Genomic DNA, 16484 nt, shown 5'->3' on the forward strand with positions numbered 1-16484 from the left:
CAGGCTCAAGCAATCCTCCTGTCTCAGCCTCCCAAGTAGCTACAACTACAAATGTGCACCACCACATCTGGCCTTTAAAAAGAAAAGAAAAGAAACGGGGTCTCACTATGTTGCCCAGGCTGGTCTCAAACTCCTGGACTCAAGGGAGATCTTCCCACCTCAACCTCCCAAAGTGCTGAGATTACAGGTGTGAGCCACTGCACCTGGCTCTAGATTGTTTATTCAGCAAATATCTCTTGTCACTCACATCCCTTCAGCTCCCAGCTTGTGTAGGTTCTCCCCTGAAATTCCTTCCTTTCTTCCATCCTTCATTCAACCAACAAATGTCTATTGAATGCTTACTAGGTACAGGAATTCTCTCTCACATTATTCTCATCTTACTATTCTCATGGCTGCTGCTCTAGGTGAAATCCCACTGCCTTCTACCTGGCCAAATGTGAAAGCTTTCTAACCCCTGCCACTGCCTCCTTTTTCTTTCCTTCAGTTCATCCTGTTAGACACTACCTGATGAGTTTCACTTTTCTTCCTTGCTCAAAATTCCACAGTGACTCACTATTGCCTATTAAATTAAATAGAGGTTACTTATCCCAGCTTTGAAGATCCTCCACAAACTCTCAATCTATCCATGAGCCCCATCTCCTACTATTTTTAGAATATGTGCTTCAGTTAAATTGACCTACTTGTTGTTTTTTGAATGTGCCTCCCATGCTATTCCCATCTCTGGAAAGAATAAAAATTCTGTATACCCAAACTCTGCCTTCCAAGGGCACTCTTAAATGCCACCTCTGTGCACTTTCTCACCCAATGTAGCCTCTCCCACTTTTAAACTCCTACAACACCATGTTTATATCTTTCTTAAAACACCTGCCATATTTTCCCCTGAGTTATGGTTATGTGCAGAGGTTCCTTATTTTACCCAATAGAGAACTCTGGAGGTCAAGGACTGTATCTCAATCATCTTCATTTCCTGAGCAGCAGCTAAACCAGAATCTTGCTCAGTACACTTGCTCACTCACTATTCACTGGATTGAATTTTTAAGCCATGCAGAATGCCTTGCACAGTGCCATGTGCTCAAGGGAGTATAGATGAAAAGCAGGATGCAGTGTTTGCCCTAAAGGAATTTACCATCTAGTTATGGAGACAAGATTGCATATAGAAAATTTTACATGTAACTTTTAATTTACCTTCAGTAAGTAATCATTAAGCACCTGCTGTGTGCTAAGTATAATACAAGCCAGTGTATAATGGTCAAAATTAGTGAGGCAGAAAATAAATATGAATTAAGGCAGATTCTAGGTATACATGATACATGATGTGGCTGCCCTCAATACTTACTAAGGTCTAAGTTTTGATTCAGTAAATCAAGAGATGATAGACTTACCTGGTGATGTTGCATGTTCCAAGTGGCCCAGCTGGGGCTGTCTGGTGATTCTGTAGATCAATTCTGTAGGCCCACTGTCCTGGTCAGTGGCAGACAGCTGCAGGGTGGTGATTTTCTTCACTGAGTTTTCATCCAAGACCAGTCCTTTATTGGTGATGATGACTGGTGGGGATTTGTCTTCTGAAAATATCAGAAATAGTGATTTGAAATGGGATCTTCTCAGCCTCCTTTCTTTAATTCTAGGCCTGGTGCCAAGAAGTAAGGTCAGAGTCATCTCTAGGCCTGTGTGTTAGAGAGCACACCAAGGAGCCAGGGCTTCATGCAATAAAGGGGGTATGATTTTCAGTTTCCACACCAGCTAGGTAAAGGGAAGGACTCGAGCCTCGAGGTGAACAAAGTGTAAACTATATAACCTCAGAACTGCTAAAATAGTTTTATATTAGAAAATCAAATGTCTCTTTACCTAGAACGCTGATGGAAAATGACTTGTCAATCAATCTGTTGCCTTCTCCATCAACCACATCAAATTTAAAAGCAAAGCTCCCTCCAGGTTCTCCTGTTCCATGACTATATTCTACGTGGCCTATAAAAAGGAAAACAAATCAAGATTTGCTATTAGTGCTTTCTGCCCTTATTTCTGAAGCAAGAGGTGGGACTTCAATTGGTGTTCACACCAATGAATCAGTTCACACCTTCCTCGCTTTGACACTGCTTTTGACATTTTAATCTAAAGTTTTCATTTCCTCCTTTTCCTCTCCCACCATCTACTTGCTCATAACCAAAGACCTTCTCATAACAAAATCACCCCAAGTGACATTTCTCATGGTTAAGGCTGAGCCTTTTTGGAAGATCAGCTCAGCCTCTAAGGACACCTCATGAAAACTAGATCCACAAAACTGCCCATGTGTAAATGTGCACTGACCACACCCACATCACCTGGAGTGACCCTATTATATATCGGAATCACAAGGGTAAGAAGACACAGAGCTGCACCTCACATTCTCCCAGAACTCTTCACTTTTCATTGCCCAGTTCACGGAGCAACATGGGCTATAGCCAACCAACAAATAAACTCCACATAGAACTCAAAAGGATCTAAAAGGAGAAGTACAACAAAAATGTATTACATTTTTGTTAACCTACAGCATCACTTAAAAGCATCTATCAATTTGGTTGTGTAAATATAACCAAATCTCTGGGAAGAGGGGGCTGGTCTTATCTTTTAAAAGTAGACACCGACATATGAAATAATTAAGGAATTACTTTCCTTTTGCCTCTTCCACTCCCCTTCACTAAAGCATAGCCAGTTCCAATGAGAATTCAGCTGTTGTCAATTTTAGGTGTTAGTGTGTGGGCGGGACACTTGTTTTTTATCCGCAGGGGTATATTTCCACTTCTAAACAGAATTGCACATAATCACAAGACTTTGGATTACGTTTTCCCCAATATATAACTTTTTTTCCCTTTTGTATCCCTGAAAGCACTGTACAGTAACTACATAGCATTTAACATTTATGCCTTTACATTACATCAGCATTTCCTGATGGAGGGATGAGCCATGTAATTTCCCCTAGGCAGCTCCAATTTATGCCCTTCCATTTTGCTTAGTTCATTAACTTGTGCTCTTTGGGGAGCTGAAAAGACATATAAATTGCTCACCTAAGGAAGGCATAATTTTCACCTTAATCCATCCCAACTCACTTCTTTTTTCCTTCTCTCTCTCTCATATATACTTTTTAGCATCACAGCAAGTCAAAATAACTTTTTCTCTCCAAAATAGCTGCAAATGCCACCAATGCTAAGTCAAAGCATGAACACATTTCAACCAAGAAAGACAGGGCTTTTTTAAAAACAAAAAGAAAAAAAAATAAGAAAACAAGGAAGAGAACAAATGAAGCTCCTCAAAACAAAGAGTGCACAGTTTATTGCCATAGACTACCAGATATTTAATTCTCATTTTACTAGTGTAGGTGCAGTCCACGGAAGCCTGGTAGGCAGAAGAGAACTGGCTGACCTTGGCTAATGTCTGCCTGGGTGAAACTTCGGATGGGGCCTTTAATAGAAATTTGCTCCAGGTTGCCATGCTTCATCATCTGCAGGTGCCCTGCACCAGGATCTTCCTTCATGATGTACATAACCTGATGGTCATCTGAGTCAATATCTGTCACTTTCAAGTGCTGTTCTGTGATGCGTGCTACAGACCCTTGGAAGAGAACGGAAGAGAGTAGGTTATTCCCCAACATTTCCTTTGAACGGGATGTCAAATGATTTTAGGAGACTGGAGGCTAAATTATCACATATTCATTGGGTCTAGGTACCAGGCACTTGCCCTTCTCAGTTTCCAGCTGAATAAATTATAATTTCCCTAGTGAAAGAGTACCGACATTTCAATTTACTAATTTTCCCTTGAGTCAACACCTAAGCACTTTTTTCCTTCTGATCCATTTTCATTCTCTCCTATGCTCCTCCGACTCAGTGACCTACCAGTTAATACCTAGATCTGTGGAATAACTCCCAGTTCTGTGACAAAAATAACTCCTAGATCTATGATGAAACCTGCTTGCATTTAGTTTACTTACTGTCTTGAGAATCACCAAATCAGAAAAATATAGCTTTACATGAACTCAAACATATCTTGTTGCCATGTCAGACAAAGTAGTGAAAATCAGCATCCTTCAGGACAGAGGATGTTAGGAGCAAGGAGATCTGAGCCTCTGGGCCCTGGACACTGCGCAGGTGTTGGGGATGAAGATAAGGCCCTGGCTAATGGCAAACTCCTCTTCTCAGGGTCTTGTCACTTGCTTTATTACCCAGCCGCTTTATCATGTTAAAAATAGTAAATCCCGGTAAAGTAGAGCCTAGTTATTCATGCATAATACATCCTGGTGTTTGGAGTGACATGTTCTTAGTGGGTAATACCAAGAACACAAGACCGTGACCATGCTTTACCCAGGCCGTTTCTCAGAGAGCAACCTTGAGGGATGAGGTAATGTCTTCCTCTCAGACAAAAATAAGACTTGCATTCTGCTGCTGTAACATGGAGAATTCCCCAAGCTCAGTATTCCCCTCTGTGATGCATCCTACTGCACATGAAAGTGTCTGTCTGGGCCCTCTACATCACCCCTATGGGACTGGGATGGCAGAGGGAACCAATGCAAACCTGCTGATGCCCATGCTGCCTGCTGTGCTATAAGTAACAAGAGTGCCGTATTTCTGATAGAGGAATCTTGTATCTTCTACCAGCATCCATGAAACAGTAACAAGATAGTTTATTAGCTTATAAGTAGGATAAAGTCAAATCTCAGACTTGATATTTAAGACCTTTGAGAACTACCAAGTTTTCCAATACTATTATACCATACATTTTTCACTGCAAAATACACATGAAACTAAGAACAAACAAACAACAGAACTCTAGTAAGATGCAGACACCCTGGGCAAAAGGTCCACTCCTTAATTCAGTAACTTCCTACTGCAAACTGTTCAAGACTAACACTTGTCACAGGTCCTCCAATGTTGCTTAAACATGAGCAAAATTGTGAATGTTAAACCCTAGAATACCATATCTGATAATTCTCAATTATTTGTATAATCACTTTTAATGCATGATGGTTTCCCAGCTTCCCCTCCATGCATTTTGTAAAAAAATAAGCGTCTTAAAAATTCTGCTGTATTTCGTTATTTGTTTCCATGGGGTTTGTTGAATGGGAGTAATGTTAGAGGAAACCTGGGCCTAGGAGTAGTTGAATAAATTAAGATTTTTGAGGGCCCTGGAAATATTATAAACTCTTCTCAATCTTTTCTCTAATTCACAGACATAAGCATTTGGTCCAAAGAATTTTAGAGGTTCACATTTGTCACTAACAATTCTTAGTATCCCAAAAACAATAGTTTTCCAAGACTCCAATCTCTCCAAGTATGGAACGGGTACTTTAAGATGCACCCACATCACTAACATGGAAGAAAGTACTGCATACTGGACAAAGAAGAAATAAGGATAGAAAAACCATGGCCACTCTCCTTTATTTCTGTGGTACCTGCTGAGAGCTGTAGGCCTTGGTTTATAGCCAAGTGAGGTGTGTCACTTGCAGGCAGTTCTGTGTAGATCTTCATCCTCCCTGTGTCCACGTGGAGGCCATCAGTGAGGGAGAACTGGAACTCATCCACGACCATGCCAGGGACACTAGGCACATACCCAACCAGCCCAGCTAGGATATCCTGGTAGGTGAAGGTTGAGCCCTGGACTAAAACTCTCCCATTCTCCAGAGGCTCAGAAGCAGTTTGCCTCCAGAGTACATGACCTGAGGGAAGAGGTAAAGAAAAGCAAAACAATGGTAGAATACACATATATATATGATTCAAAACATTGTCTGATTTTTCCAAGTAGTATGAGTCTGGGTAGAATGTCAAGTGCCTCAGAGGCTCTTGGTGCCAACAGCTTAGCATTTTACATATAACCACAGGGTGCTGCTCTGTGGCCTCATACACAAATAAAGAAGACAAAGTCCCACTTATCCTAGCTAAAAAGTCTCTTAAGGAGACATAGATGGATGTGGTAATACAGTGACTTACAAATCATATCTCCCTCCATGAATTTAAACTCACTTCATTATCTAAATCTTATTTTTCCCTTTTGCAAAGTGAAAATAGCACTCACTGTCTTTCTCTTAGGGCATCTAGAGGGAGAGATGGGAATATGCTTTAAATTCCTTTTCAATTAAGAGAGACACTAAGCATCTTTAGATTGAAGCATATATTTCTGTTCTCAAGGGTCATGTACCGCAATGGGACAGTCAAAGTGCTTCATTCAAGAAAGCGAAAGTGAATGGAAGCAAGCTAAAATACAATGCCCAACAGTCTTTTCTATTAACCCTTCATCTGCTGCAACAATTTAATCTTTAAAAGACCAATGAGCATTACGATGAATTGAGACACACCACTTGCATTCCAGAACTTTAGCCAATAACTGGAGAGATGGCTCTTAAAAAAAAGAAGTAGGTAGAAGGTCCCAAAAGTGGCTTCTGCATCTGGTTTAAATGAGGAAAAGTGTTTTTTTTTTTTTAACAAAAGGAACAAGTTCATAAAGACATCTAGTATGCCTCTACAAGGGTACATAAAATGGCTCAAGATTATTAAACACTGATGTCTACCCTGAGAAGACAATATGGGAACTCTGAGAAGAGAATAGGCAAATTCTGAAAACTTTTTTGCTTAAGGTTACATAGAAAAGCAAAAAAACAGCTGAAATTTAACTTCAGAGACACCAATTAACTGGGATTGAGGCTTCTTAAACAACTGATGTCTACCAGGACTCCAAAAAAATATTAGCCAGCTGTGAATTTGATTACACTTTGATGCTAAGAATGTACCATATACAAGAAAAGAAATAATCAACTGAAATATTTGTGTTTATTCTAACAGCCCATCGGGCATCTCAATTAAGAAGCTTTTCATAGCAGTTTGTGCCCTACCGTGGTCAGGCTTTTTTGTCAATACAAAAATGAGCTCATTATCTGGGGTGTCCAGGTCTTGCAGGCTCAAAGAAGAATTGCTTATCACCACTCCCGAGCTCAGCTGCACTCTGAGGGGCTGCAAGGTCATCCTGGGAGGCTCATCGTTCTTCCTCTGATTAAAGCATAAACTATTAGATCTCACACAGATATTTAAGAAGAAAGAAAATGCACATTATTCAGAGACAGTATCATTGCTACAGAAATGTTCACCTCAAAATAGCATTTAATGTGGCACCATCTTTACTCCCCAAGCAAAATAGTTAGTTTGAAAAGAGAGCAAGTCCAGGCAACAAAATGCCCCCTTCAAAAGAAGCTGATGGACATTTCATAAAAGTTTTCTCAGATATCTTCTGTAAGTACAATGACCATATTTTCTAGACCAAAAATATGGATATGTGCTTTGACAAGTACAAGTATTAACATACTTTGAAGATAAAAGACCATACTAATATAACTCAGAACTCTCTTAGAAAATGCTAAGCATACCACAGTACCTGTAGAAGGACACTATATTTGAAAGTGTGGGTCTCTAAAGCTGTCTCCCTGCCCTGGTGCCAGCCCCTTTCCACCACTGACCCTTAAGAGTGCCGAGGGTTCTTTACATTTTATTTTCCCAAGGCAGAGGGTATTTCATTCTGAGATTTATCTTTCCCCTCCCCCGTGTCTCTCTCTCAGTAGAGCAAGCCCGTGTAGTTGCTCAAATGAGAATAAATATAGCATCAAGGAACACATTTCTTTGATGTTACAATTAAATAAATAAATGCAGTAAAATAAGAAAAGGCAAATATGCATATAGAACCAAACACAATTTCAGAGAAACATAGACATATGTAAGTTTTCATTTAAATATGCGACTGGCAAAGCATCTCTGACCTTCACAAACTGTTTTTCACACCGAACAAATAAATTCAATCCTGAAATGGAAATTTAGATTTCTAACTCAAGCCTTCCCCAAATGCCAACCTTAATTCTACAAGATTCCTGAAGGCTATATTTTAAGAATGACCTTCAATTTTGAAGGTCAAATCCAATCTTCTTTGCTTTTGAGTCCCTATAAAGAAAGCTCTCTAATGGTGTGAAATATTGTGGTCAAGGGCTCAACCTTTCCAACTTCCAAAGTCTTTACCTCAATGGTGATATTGATGCTGTGAATTTCTGAACGACTGGTTCCATCACTCACATAAAAACTAAAAATATCATGGGTTGGCTCAATGCTTTCATGAACACTCTGAAAGTAGTAAATGTAGTTTTCCAGGACGTCTTGAATAGGAAATGATGCCTCTAGGTCACTGGCAGTTTCAGGGCCAAAACGATCACCTGCATCAACATCAAGAGAGCATTTTTACCTTGATCTATCAATTCGTGCTTACTAGGCTGAACTAGAAAACAAGGTATTATTTTCAGCAAAAAAAAGAAAATGTATTTGAGGATAAAGTTGGGAGAGTGGGATAAGCACAAGACCAGGAATTGGAAGGCCTGGGTCAGATCCGTTTCCTCACTGACTATTTCTCATCTATAAATGGATATACCTGCCCTGCCATTTCCAAAAGGAATCAAATGAGATAATATGCAAAAAAAACTTACAATAATTTATATAACATAGAACCACTGGTTGTTTTATTCGGAGTCTCTGATCATAACTTCTGTTACTAGGGCAAGTGACAATACAGAAGCAGAGATTCTACCTTAAGCTCCAGCTAGTTTCAAAACCATTCTATCTGGCATATCCTGCATGAGGAACCCTCTTTCACTACATAAGAAAATGTTAAATGCATATCTTTTAATCTAAAAACATCTGTAGTGTTAACTGTGTATCTTTTAATCGAAGAAACATTTGCAGCATGTTTTCATTGGACCTCCCAGTTTCTTAAGGGAACCTCTGCATGGGTCAGAGCCCAGCCCCTGGGATAGAGCACCAGGGCTATTGTGATGCTCCAGGACCATTCAGAGCTCAGGTACCATTCAGATACTATGATGCTCAGGTGGGATTCAGGCACTGAGGCGCTTGGGTACCACCATTCAGGTACCGAGATGCCCAGTTACCATTCAGAGCTCCACAGAAAATGCTGGCTCAGATTACTCCTCTCACCCCAACCCCAAACATTGCAAAAGGCCCAGGGGAAGAGTAAGCAATATCTAAATGATAGATATCTTGTTTTTTACTTGATTTTAATTTGTGAGTCTAACTGATTGATTTGAAATTGTCATCACAATGTTATTCTAGAGAGAGGAGAACAAGAAAACCCTTGTGTCTTCAAACATTGCCTGGATATACATCAACACAGAAAAGTGCAGCTAGCAGATCTGAAGGCAACAGGCTTTCCCCTTCCCTTCTCCATGACCCTTTGCAAAAATCAGATCCAAAATTAAAAGGCTATTAACTTCCTGAATTATAGACGGTGTTATATTTATTAGAATTCATTTGAAAGAAGAGCTCAACACAATTTTTTTTTCTTCAATAACATGAATTTTCTTAAATTTTACCCCTCAGATTTTATTCCTCTAGGCAACAGAAGCTGAGAGAGGTCTAAGTGGCCAGTGACCCAATAATCATTAGGCTATACAGTTCAGGGTTTCCAGAAGGAATGGCTAAAATTCCTTCCAATTTTTACTTTTTTCTTAAATTTATCACTCTAAACAGGAGAAATGTGGCTTCTTTATTTGAGTCAAAAATGGCCCAAGTAGTGACTGGGCATGGCGGCTCATGCCTGTAATCCCAACACTTTGGGAGGCCAAGGCAGGAGGATTGCTTGAGCCCAGGACTTCAAGACCAGACTAGGCAACTTAGTGAGACCCTGTCTCTACAAAAATTACCCCACCAAAAATTTGCCAGGCATGATGGTGGATGCCTGTAGTCCCAGGTACTTGGGAGGCTGAGGTAGGAGAATCACTTGAGCCTGGGAGGTCGAGGCTACAGTGAGTAGTGATTATGCCATTGCACTCTGACCTGGGCAATGAGGTGAGACCCTGTCTCAAAAAAATAAAAAGCCTAAGTAAAGTAAATGATGCCTAAAAATATACACAAATATAATAGTGCCTCATTTTAAATCACTGGAGAACAAGCTATTAAACAAGTGAATCTGTCACTGAAGCTTTAAGCTCCAATCCTTTACATTTAAAAAACATTACCTTCTATTTTTGACATAAATCATTCTTATTAATGTGCTACCTGCTTTCTTAAAGAGAACATATGATGTGCAAATTAAATAGGTGTTGATGCGCACAGGCGATCATTGTGAACATCCATCACTGCATAGCACTGGAACATAGTGATACCCAGAGGGAATCAAGGTGGGTCCTGTCTTGTCTGTGCCAGTCCTGAATGAATTTAGGCTCCATGCCATTAGATTTCATACCTAACAAAACAATTATTCTTTCTTTTCTTGGTGAAAAGTAAAAGCTGGTTCTTTTAACAGTTTTTAAAAAGGTGTTTTTCTGATCAGCTAGGTTCTGAATTTAGGTAGCTAGTTTCTTTTCTTTTTTGAGGTAGGGTTTCCCTCTGCTGCCCAGGCTGGAGTGCAGTGGCATAATCACAGCTCACCACAGCCTCAAATTCCTGGGCTCTACTGATCCTCCTGCCTCAGCCTCCCAAGTAGCTGGGACTACAGGCATGTGCCACCACGTCTAGCTAATTTTTACATTTTTATTCTTTTCAGTGGAGACAAGGTCTTGCTATGTTGCCCAGACTGGTCTCAAATACATGGACTCAAGCGATCCTCCCACCTTGGCCTCCCAAAGTGCTGAAATGACAGGCTTGAGCCACTGTGCCCAGCTGCTAGTTTCTTATACATAAGTCACGCTCAGCTCTAAACAGAGGCGGAGGAGCCTCTTCCATGGGGCAAGAGATGGGGTCTTTAGTTAATATACCTTGTGACAATTATTTTGCCCTCCTAAATGCTTTTTTGTTCCTTTCACATTTATACCAATATTATTGTAGAGCAGCAGTTCTCTAAGTGTGGTCCTTGGCCCAGCAGCAATGGCATCACCTGTGAGCTAATGAGAAATGCAGATTCACAGGCCCACACCAACCTCCTAAAACAGGAACTCTGGGGTTGCTGCTCCAGGAAACTGTTTCACACTTTCAACCCTCCAGGTGATTCCACTGCACCTTAAAGTTTGAGAACCACTTTTTAGAGAGGCTGAAGCTTGCCAGAAATTTGACTTCTTAGCCAGGGGATAGTCCTCTCTATGGAGTATCTCTGCACCTCCATGTATTCCAGGTTGACATAAAACCATGTTAGGAAGGCTTAATAAGAAACCACGCAGAGAGAAGGGGTGTTTGGGGTAGATATCCTTTCATTTCTCACCTTTGCCTATGAGCTTCCTTCTGCAAGAAAGGCCACTTTCCCTCTGCCCAGGGTGATTCCTACTAGCCCTTCAGGTTCCAACTCAAATGCCACTTTCTCAGACTTTTCTGCCTTCCCAGGCAAAAGCCATTGCTTTGTCCTACTTACTCTCTCAGTGCTTTGCTCCTTTCCCTGTCCTGGCATTTTGCATTTATTGTAATTTGTCAGTCTTCCTATCTGTCTCCCACTCAAGGCACGTGAGTCTGTGTCTTATCCTTACATCCACTTTATCTAGCACAAACATTTGTTGAAATAAACCTAATTCTGCAATAAACAGATCTAAGGCACACATTGAAAGGAAAGATGGGAAAAGGATCCAAAACTTCTGTAGAAAAACATGATCACTGCTAAGTGAATTTCTGGTTACCAGGCTGAAATCCCAGGCCCCATGCTGGCCCCAGACACCTGCAGTCAATGGACTCTCCATGGGAGCTGCTAGCTGCACACCAATTAGAGCCCAGTGCTGGTGCTCAGGCAGCTCCGTGCAGGGAAAGCAGCACAGCAACCTGCCATGAGCTGTCTCAATTGCCAGTCACAGAAGGTCTCAGGGGGCCATGGACAGTACATCCCTTCTTGCCTTTCCTTCTCTGTGATAACCACCAGAGTGTTCAGGGCAGATGGTGGAGGGGAGGGCTGTGGAAGAGAGTGTCACAGATAGACAAGCTTGCATTTTAATTCATATCATATATGTAGAAGGAGCTGAGACAGAAGCTATGGTTCAGCTAAACTGCAGCTGCCTCACAATAAAAGGACAGGAATTTTTACTTCCTGGACACTCATTTCTGAGTGTAATCCACAAGCCCTTCTGCCCCATTGCTGGCATTCCAAATCCCCTTCCCCTGCTCTATTTTTTCCATAATATTTATTCACCTTCTAACATCGTACGCAATCTTCTCATTTATTAGGTTTTTAATTTGTCTCTCACCCCCCCACCAGAATTGAAGGCACTGTGAAGGGAGGGGGTTTTGTCTGTTGATACATCCCTAGTGCTTAATTAATTAAGTTCCCTGCACACAGAAAATGCTCATTAAATTTTTGTTGAATGAATGAAACCTTCCTACCTTCCTTCCATTTCTTTGAAATGGTTCCCCTCCTCTGTAGTTCTCCATCTCTATCTTTAGCTGGAAGCAAGGTCCTCCTCCCTCTCCCCTCCCTTCTCTCAAGGTCCTTAACAGTTTTACAGGAAGTGGTACCTGTTCCTGTGTTCTCAATGCAGCCATATTTGGGCAGAGCACTTAGTTTAATGATGGCATCTCTCTGGAGGTTGTCATCATCATCAGTAGCAAAAAAATGGTGAAATGAGAGTGGTGCTCTCCCTCCCTCATCAACCTAAGAAAGAAAAGAACATAGAGAGTCCTTGGTGATTTCACATAACCACAGTAAAAAAAGAGCTGGATTGCAAAGTGCTGCCTGGGTGACCTTCTAGCACCAATTCCGCTTCTTTGAGGAGAAGGACCCTCTACAGACGAGATGAGGAATGTGTATGCTGCTGAAGCCAGGCAATCTTTCAGTGCCTCTCAAAGCTACAGTCAGACATGATGACTTCTGTATCTCCCTTCAAAGTTGCACTCCATTCAATGATGGATCTGGTTATAAAGCAGCTCTAGCCCATTCTAATCACCCACCTCGGTTCAGCTGCCTGCCAGGATGGCTGCCTTCCTTCCACATCAACATTCAAAAGCCCACAGCTAGAGAATGATAGATCCAGTTCTCCTGCAGATACTGTGAGGGTGACTGTGTCCTATAGGCATTCTCATCCAGAATAAAAGTCCTGTTTATTCTCTTATATTATATATTTATAGGTGTGTATCAAGAAAGGTTCACCATATCTGAAAGCTAGTGCTTATCTTAATGTCAAGGAAGAAAATAAATCACTATAAGTAAAAGCAGTTGCTCAAACTAATTTTTTTTTCCTTTAGAGCTCTATTTTGTATGCTAACCCCACAATCTGAGCCTGGTGTTTTTCTCTAGCCTGCTGGAGATGGTCAAGCAATTTCACCCTGAACAACTCTTGGCTAACTGTAGGAAGATCTATAAATTACAAAGGGGAAGGTCACTCTGACTCTGGGAATGGGGACAGTCCAAATGGCTTTTCCAAGGTTTTATGTAAAAATGGAAAAATGGGAGGAATATCAGAACCACTTAGAAATGACTTAGTTTTATGAATTTTCAGTTGCTCAACAAAACCAGAAAAATTCCTGAGCTTTTGGCATTATGGTATGTACATAGAGCAGGGAGGAAAGTGAATTAACTTCTGTGGAATCCCTACCATGAACTGGGTACTGCACTAGGGGGTTTCCATACTATTTTATTAATCATTAGAGAAATTCTTTATGTAGTAGAAAATGATAATATTTTAAAGACAAGAGCCAGGTATGGGACTACAGGTCCATAGTCTCACTTACTAGGGAGGCTGAGCGGGGAGGATTGCTTGAGCCCAAGAGTTGCCAGTTCAGCCTGGGCAACATAGTGAAACCTCCTCTCTTAAAAATAAATAAAAATAAATAAGAGAATTAAAAAAGACAAGGAAACAAAACATAAAATAAATAAAAATATAAAAGACAAGGAAGCTGAGGCAAAGAAAGATTAAGTGTACGGCCCAAGGTCACTCAGCTGATGAGTCACAGAACTGGCACTTGAACTGATGTCTGGGTATTCAATGATCAGAATGCATTGTATTGCTCTGCCCACAAAGGAACCATCAATATTGCTTACAGTGCTAAGTACTGACTTGATTTAAGGAGGGATTTGGGGTCATTGTCCAAGTTTTAGTTGCTGCCAATATTAGATTGTAAACTCCTCAAAGATATATTATTTTTCTATTTTTATTCCCAGTACTAACAACATTTAGCATGGTGGCTAGCACATAAATATTTGTTGACTAAATAATGCAGATACAATGATTTGATCTTCTGCATATTTATTTTCATACTTAAAAAAACACTCATGATTGAAAACCATGCATATCTTCATACCGCTGCCTGGATATTTTGGGGAAAATATTTGGCAGCCAATTTAGGCAGAAATCCTTCATTTACATTACTACGGATTCCAGCTCTCTATAGTACTCACTGTTTATTGATCTGAGAATTGTTTACCGTGATAAGGTCAGCAAAAGCAATGACTGGAGGTGGATTTTCAGCAGGAGTGATCATGATGGTAAATATCTGATTATCCAGATGGTTGTGGTCCATGTCAGAGACAGAGAAATAGAAGCTATCAGTAACCAGGTGACCATCAGTTTCAAACACAGCTGAGTATCTATAAAAAAACAAAAAGAATCAAACGAATAAGCCGCAGTGACAAGCCAGGTAAGACAGCAGCATCTTTGTTTAAAAATGGGGCCAAACAAATATATTCTTTCAACAGAGCTACAACCAGTTGCTGAAATATTTTCATACAAGTTTTTAAGAATCTGTCAAATAATACAAAGTGATTATGTACCTGATTTTCTTGTTATTGATGTCTTCCATTGTGAAATTGGAAACTTCTGAGAGCTCTTCCACCTCAGATCCTGAGGTTCTTAAGAGAGTACCATATGAGGGCAGATAATTTAACTGAATCCAGATCTCTGGGTCAGGGGAAGAATCATCCTAATGAGGCAAACATGAGGCAGGACATGAACGCACATTTGCAGGAATAAACACTTCCAGTAGCTAAAGATCTATGGGTGCTTCTCTCTCTGCTAATTGGAAAAGTCTCTTTCTCTTTGTCTTAAAGCAACATTATTTCAAACTACAATAAAAATCCCAGTGTTTATTCTTCCCCAAATTCCTCTTTGATAACATATTTTTCTAAGAGTAGCTCAAGGTAAGAGAAGGGAAATGCACTTTAGGTATGTGGCATAAAACAAAGAGATTCCCTGTTGTTATCAATACCATAAAAGCCATACAAGATTTCATTTTTAAGCTTTTAGTAAAAATAAAACTTGATCATCTATAAGTCATCAACCTGTAAACACAGATGTAGGATTTTTCTAGAGTTTCTAAGAATGTTTTGCTTTTAAGAAACAGGCAAAATTTCTTTATAACATATAATACAATAATAAAATTCCATGAAACAGAAAAGTTATTTAGCTTAGCCAATGGCTCACTTTAAGCAATGTTCAACATGATAAAATTTTAGATTAACAAAAGAATGTATGAAGTCATGGATTTCATTTTATCAGCACCAAATCTATGAATGTTCACTTCCCAAGATGCCTAATCTTAACAAAGAACATTTCTCTTTCCTTCTACATTGTTGTTGAGAAATAAAAATGACTTTCTCTGTTTCAACACAGACAATAACAACGTCCTCTTTCTTCAAGAATATTTTTGGAAATATCTGGGAGGCAGGCAACATCTTCTTATAAAGTTTCCCTGAGTCATTCATTTTTTAGGGCTGTTGATTATGAAAATGGGGGCACTCTACCCTTTACCACAGCAACAATGAAAATTAATGTTGCATGGTCACTTGTACTTTCAAAAGCAAATTTTCATGCTATGTTGTACAGTTAGTTGAGGTATGGGATCAGGAATGTGAGCACAGACACCAAGAGGGCGGGGGCCAACAGGTTTCAGTCTGTTCTCATTTCTATCCCCAGAGACCTTTCAAAGTTAGTAGTTCAGAGTCTCAATTCAAGATCACTGAATTTTCCATATTTCCTCACATCACTTGACACTAGCAAGAAAGGAACCTAAAATTCATCAAAGCTGCAAGACTTCAGAAAGTTTTCCCTAAATTTATGTTCTTTTAAACTTTCTCCACAGGGATTATCAAATACAACATATAAACTCCAAAAGACTGCTTCTTAATATTACTGTGCATTCTCTCTGAGAGAGACTTTTAAAAAGACAGCTGAGAGTTTTAAGGTGTTGTCTTCTGAATTGCTGATAAACTACAAGGACAGAGCTCCTGGCTCCTAGTTAGAATGGATAACTTCTAAATTTCACATTGACAAATTTGACCAAAACACTGCTTATTTCATGGCAGGCATATCTTACTATATATTTCAAATCTCATATAACTGCTAGGTTTGAAAAAGTAGGAAATCAGCTAGACTTTTTTCCTGAAAGTACTGTCATGATTTAAAGAAAATCACTATTTTAAGATATCCCAGTTACTGGAGGTACAAAAAATGCATAAGAATACAGACCTTGTTCTCATGTAACTTTTCTGCTCAAAGATCTTCTTATCCCTTTTGTATTAATTTATTTTTTCATTTTCTTTTCATTATTTTTACATCAATGAACCCATCATTC

The 16484-nt window shown here is 39.9% G+C and overlaps 1 protein-coding gene across 2 annotated transcripts in view; it reads right to left on the reverse strand.

The window, feature by feature from the left end:
* Nucleotides 1-16484, reverse strand: part of FRAS1 (Fraser extracellular matrix complex subunit 1) — a 490598-nt gene that overhangs the window by 90818 nt on the left and 383296 nt on the right. For both annotated transcript variants that reach the window (XM_008957670.5, XM_003832280.6), the window contains exons 39-47: nt 14686-14834; nt 14340-14502; nt 12435-12570; nt 8022-8212; nt 6854-7007; nt 5420-5683; nt 3397-3585; nt 1846-1965; nt 1383-1562 (exon numbers count right to left, since the gene is read on the reverse strand). In XM_008957670.5, coding sequence (XP_008955918.2) covers nt 1383-1562; nt 1846-1965; nt 3397-3585; nt 5420-5683; nt 6854-7007; nt 8022-8212; nt 12435-12570; nt 14340-14502; nt 14686-14834 — 1546 coding nt within the window. The remainder of the gene's footprint in view (nt 1-1382; nt 1563-1845; nt 1966-3396; nt 3586-5419; nt 5684-6853; nt 7008-8021; nt 8213-12434; nt 12571-14339; nt 14503-14685; nt 14835-16484) is intronic.

The sequence above is a fragment of the Pan paniscus genome, chromosome 3 (genome assembly GCF_029289425.2).
Source record: "Pan paniscus chromosome 3, NHGRI_mPanPan1-v2.0_pri, whole genome shotgun sequence".
Taxonomy (NCBI): domain Eukaryota; kingdom Metazoa; phylum Chordata; class Mammalia; order Primates; family Hominidae; genus Pan; species Pan paniscus.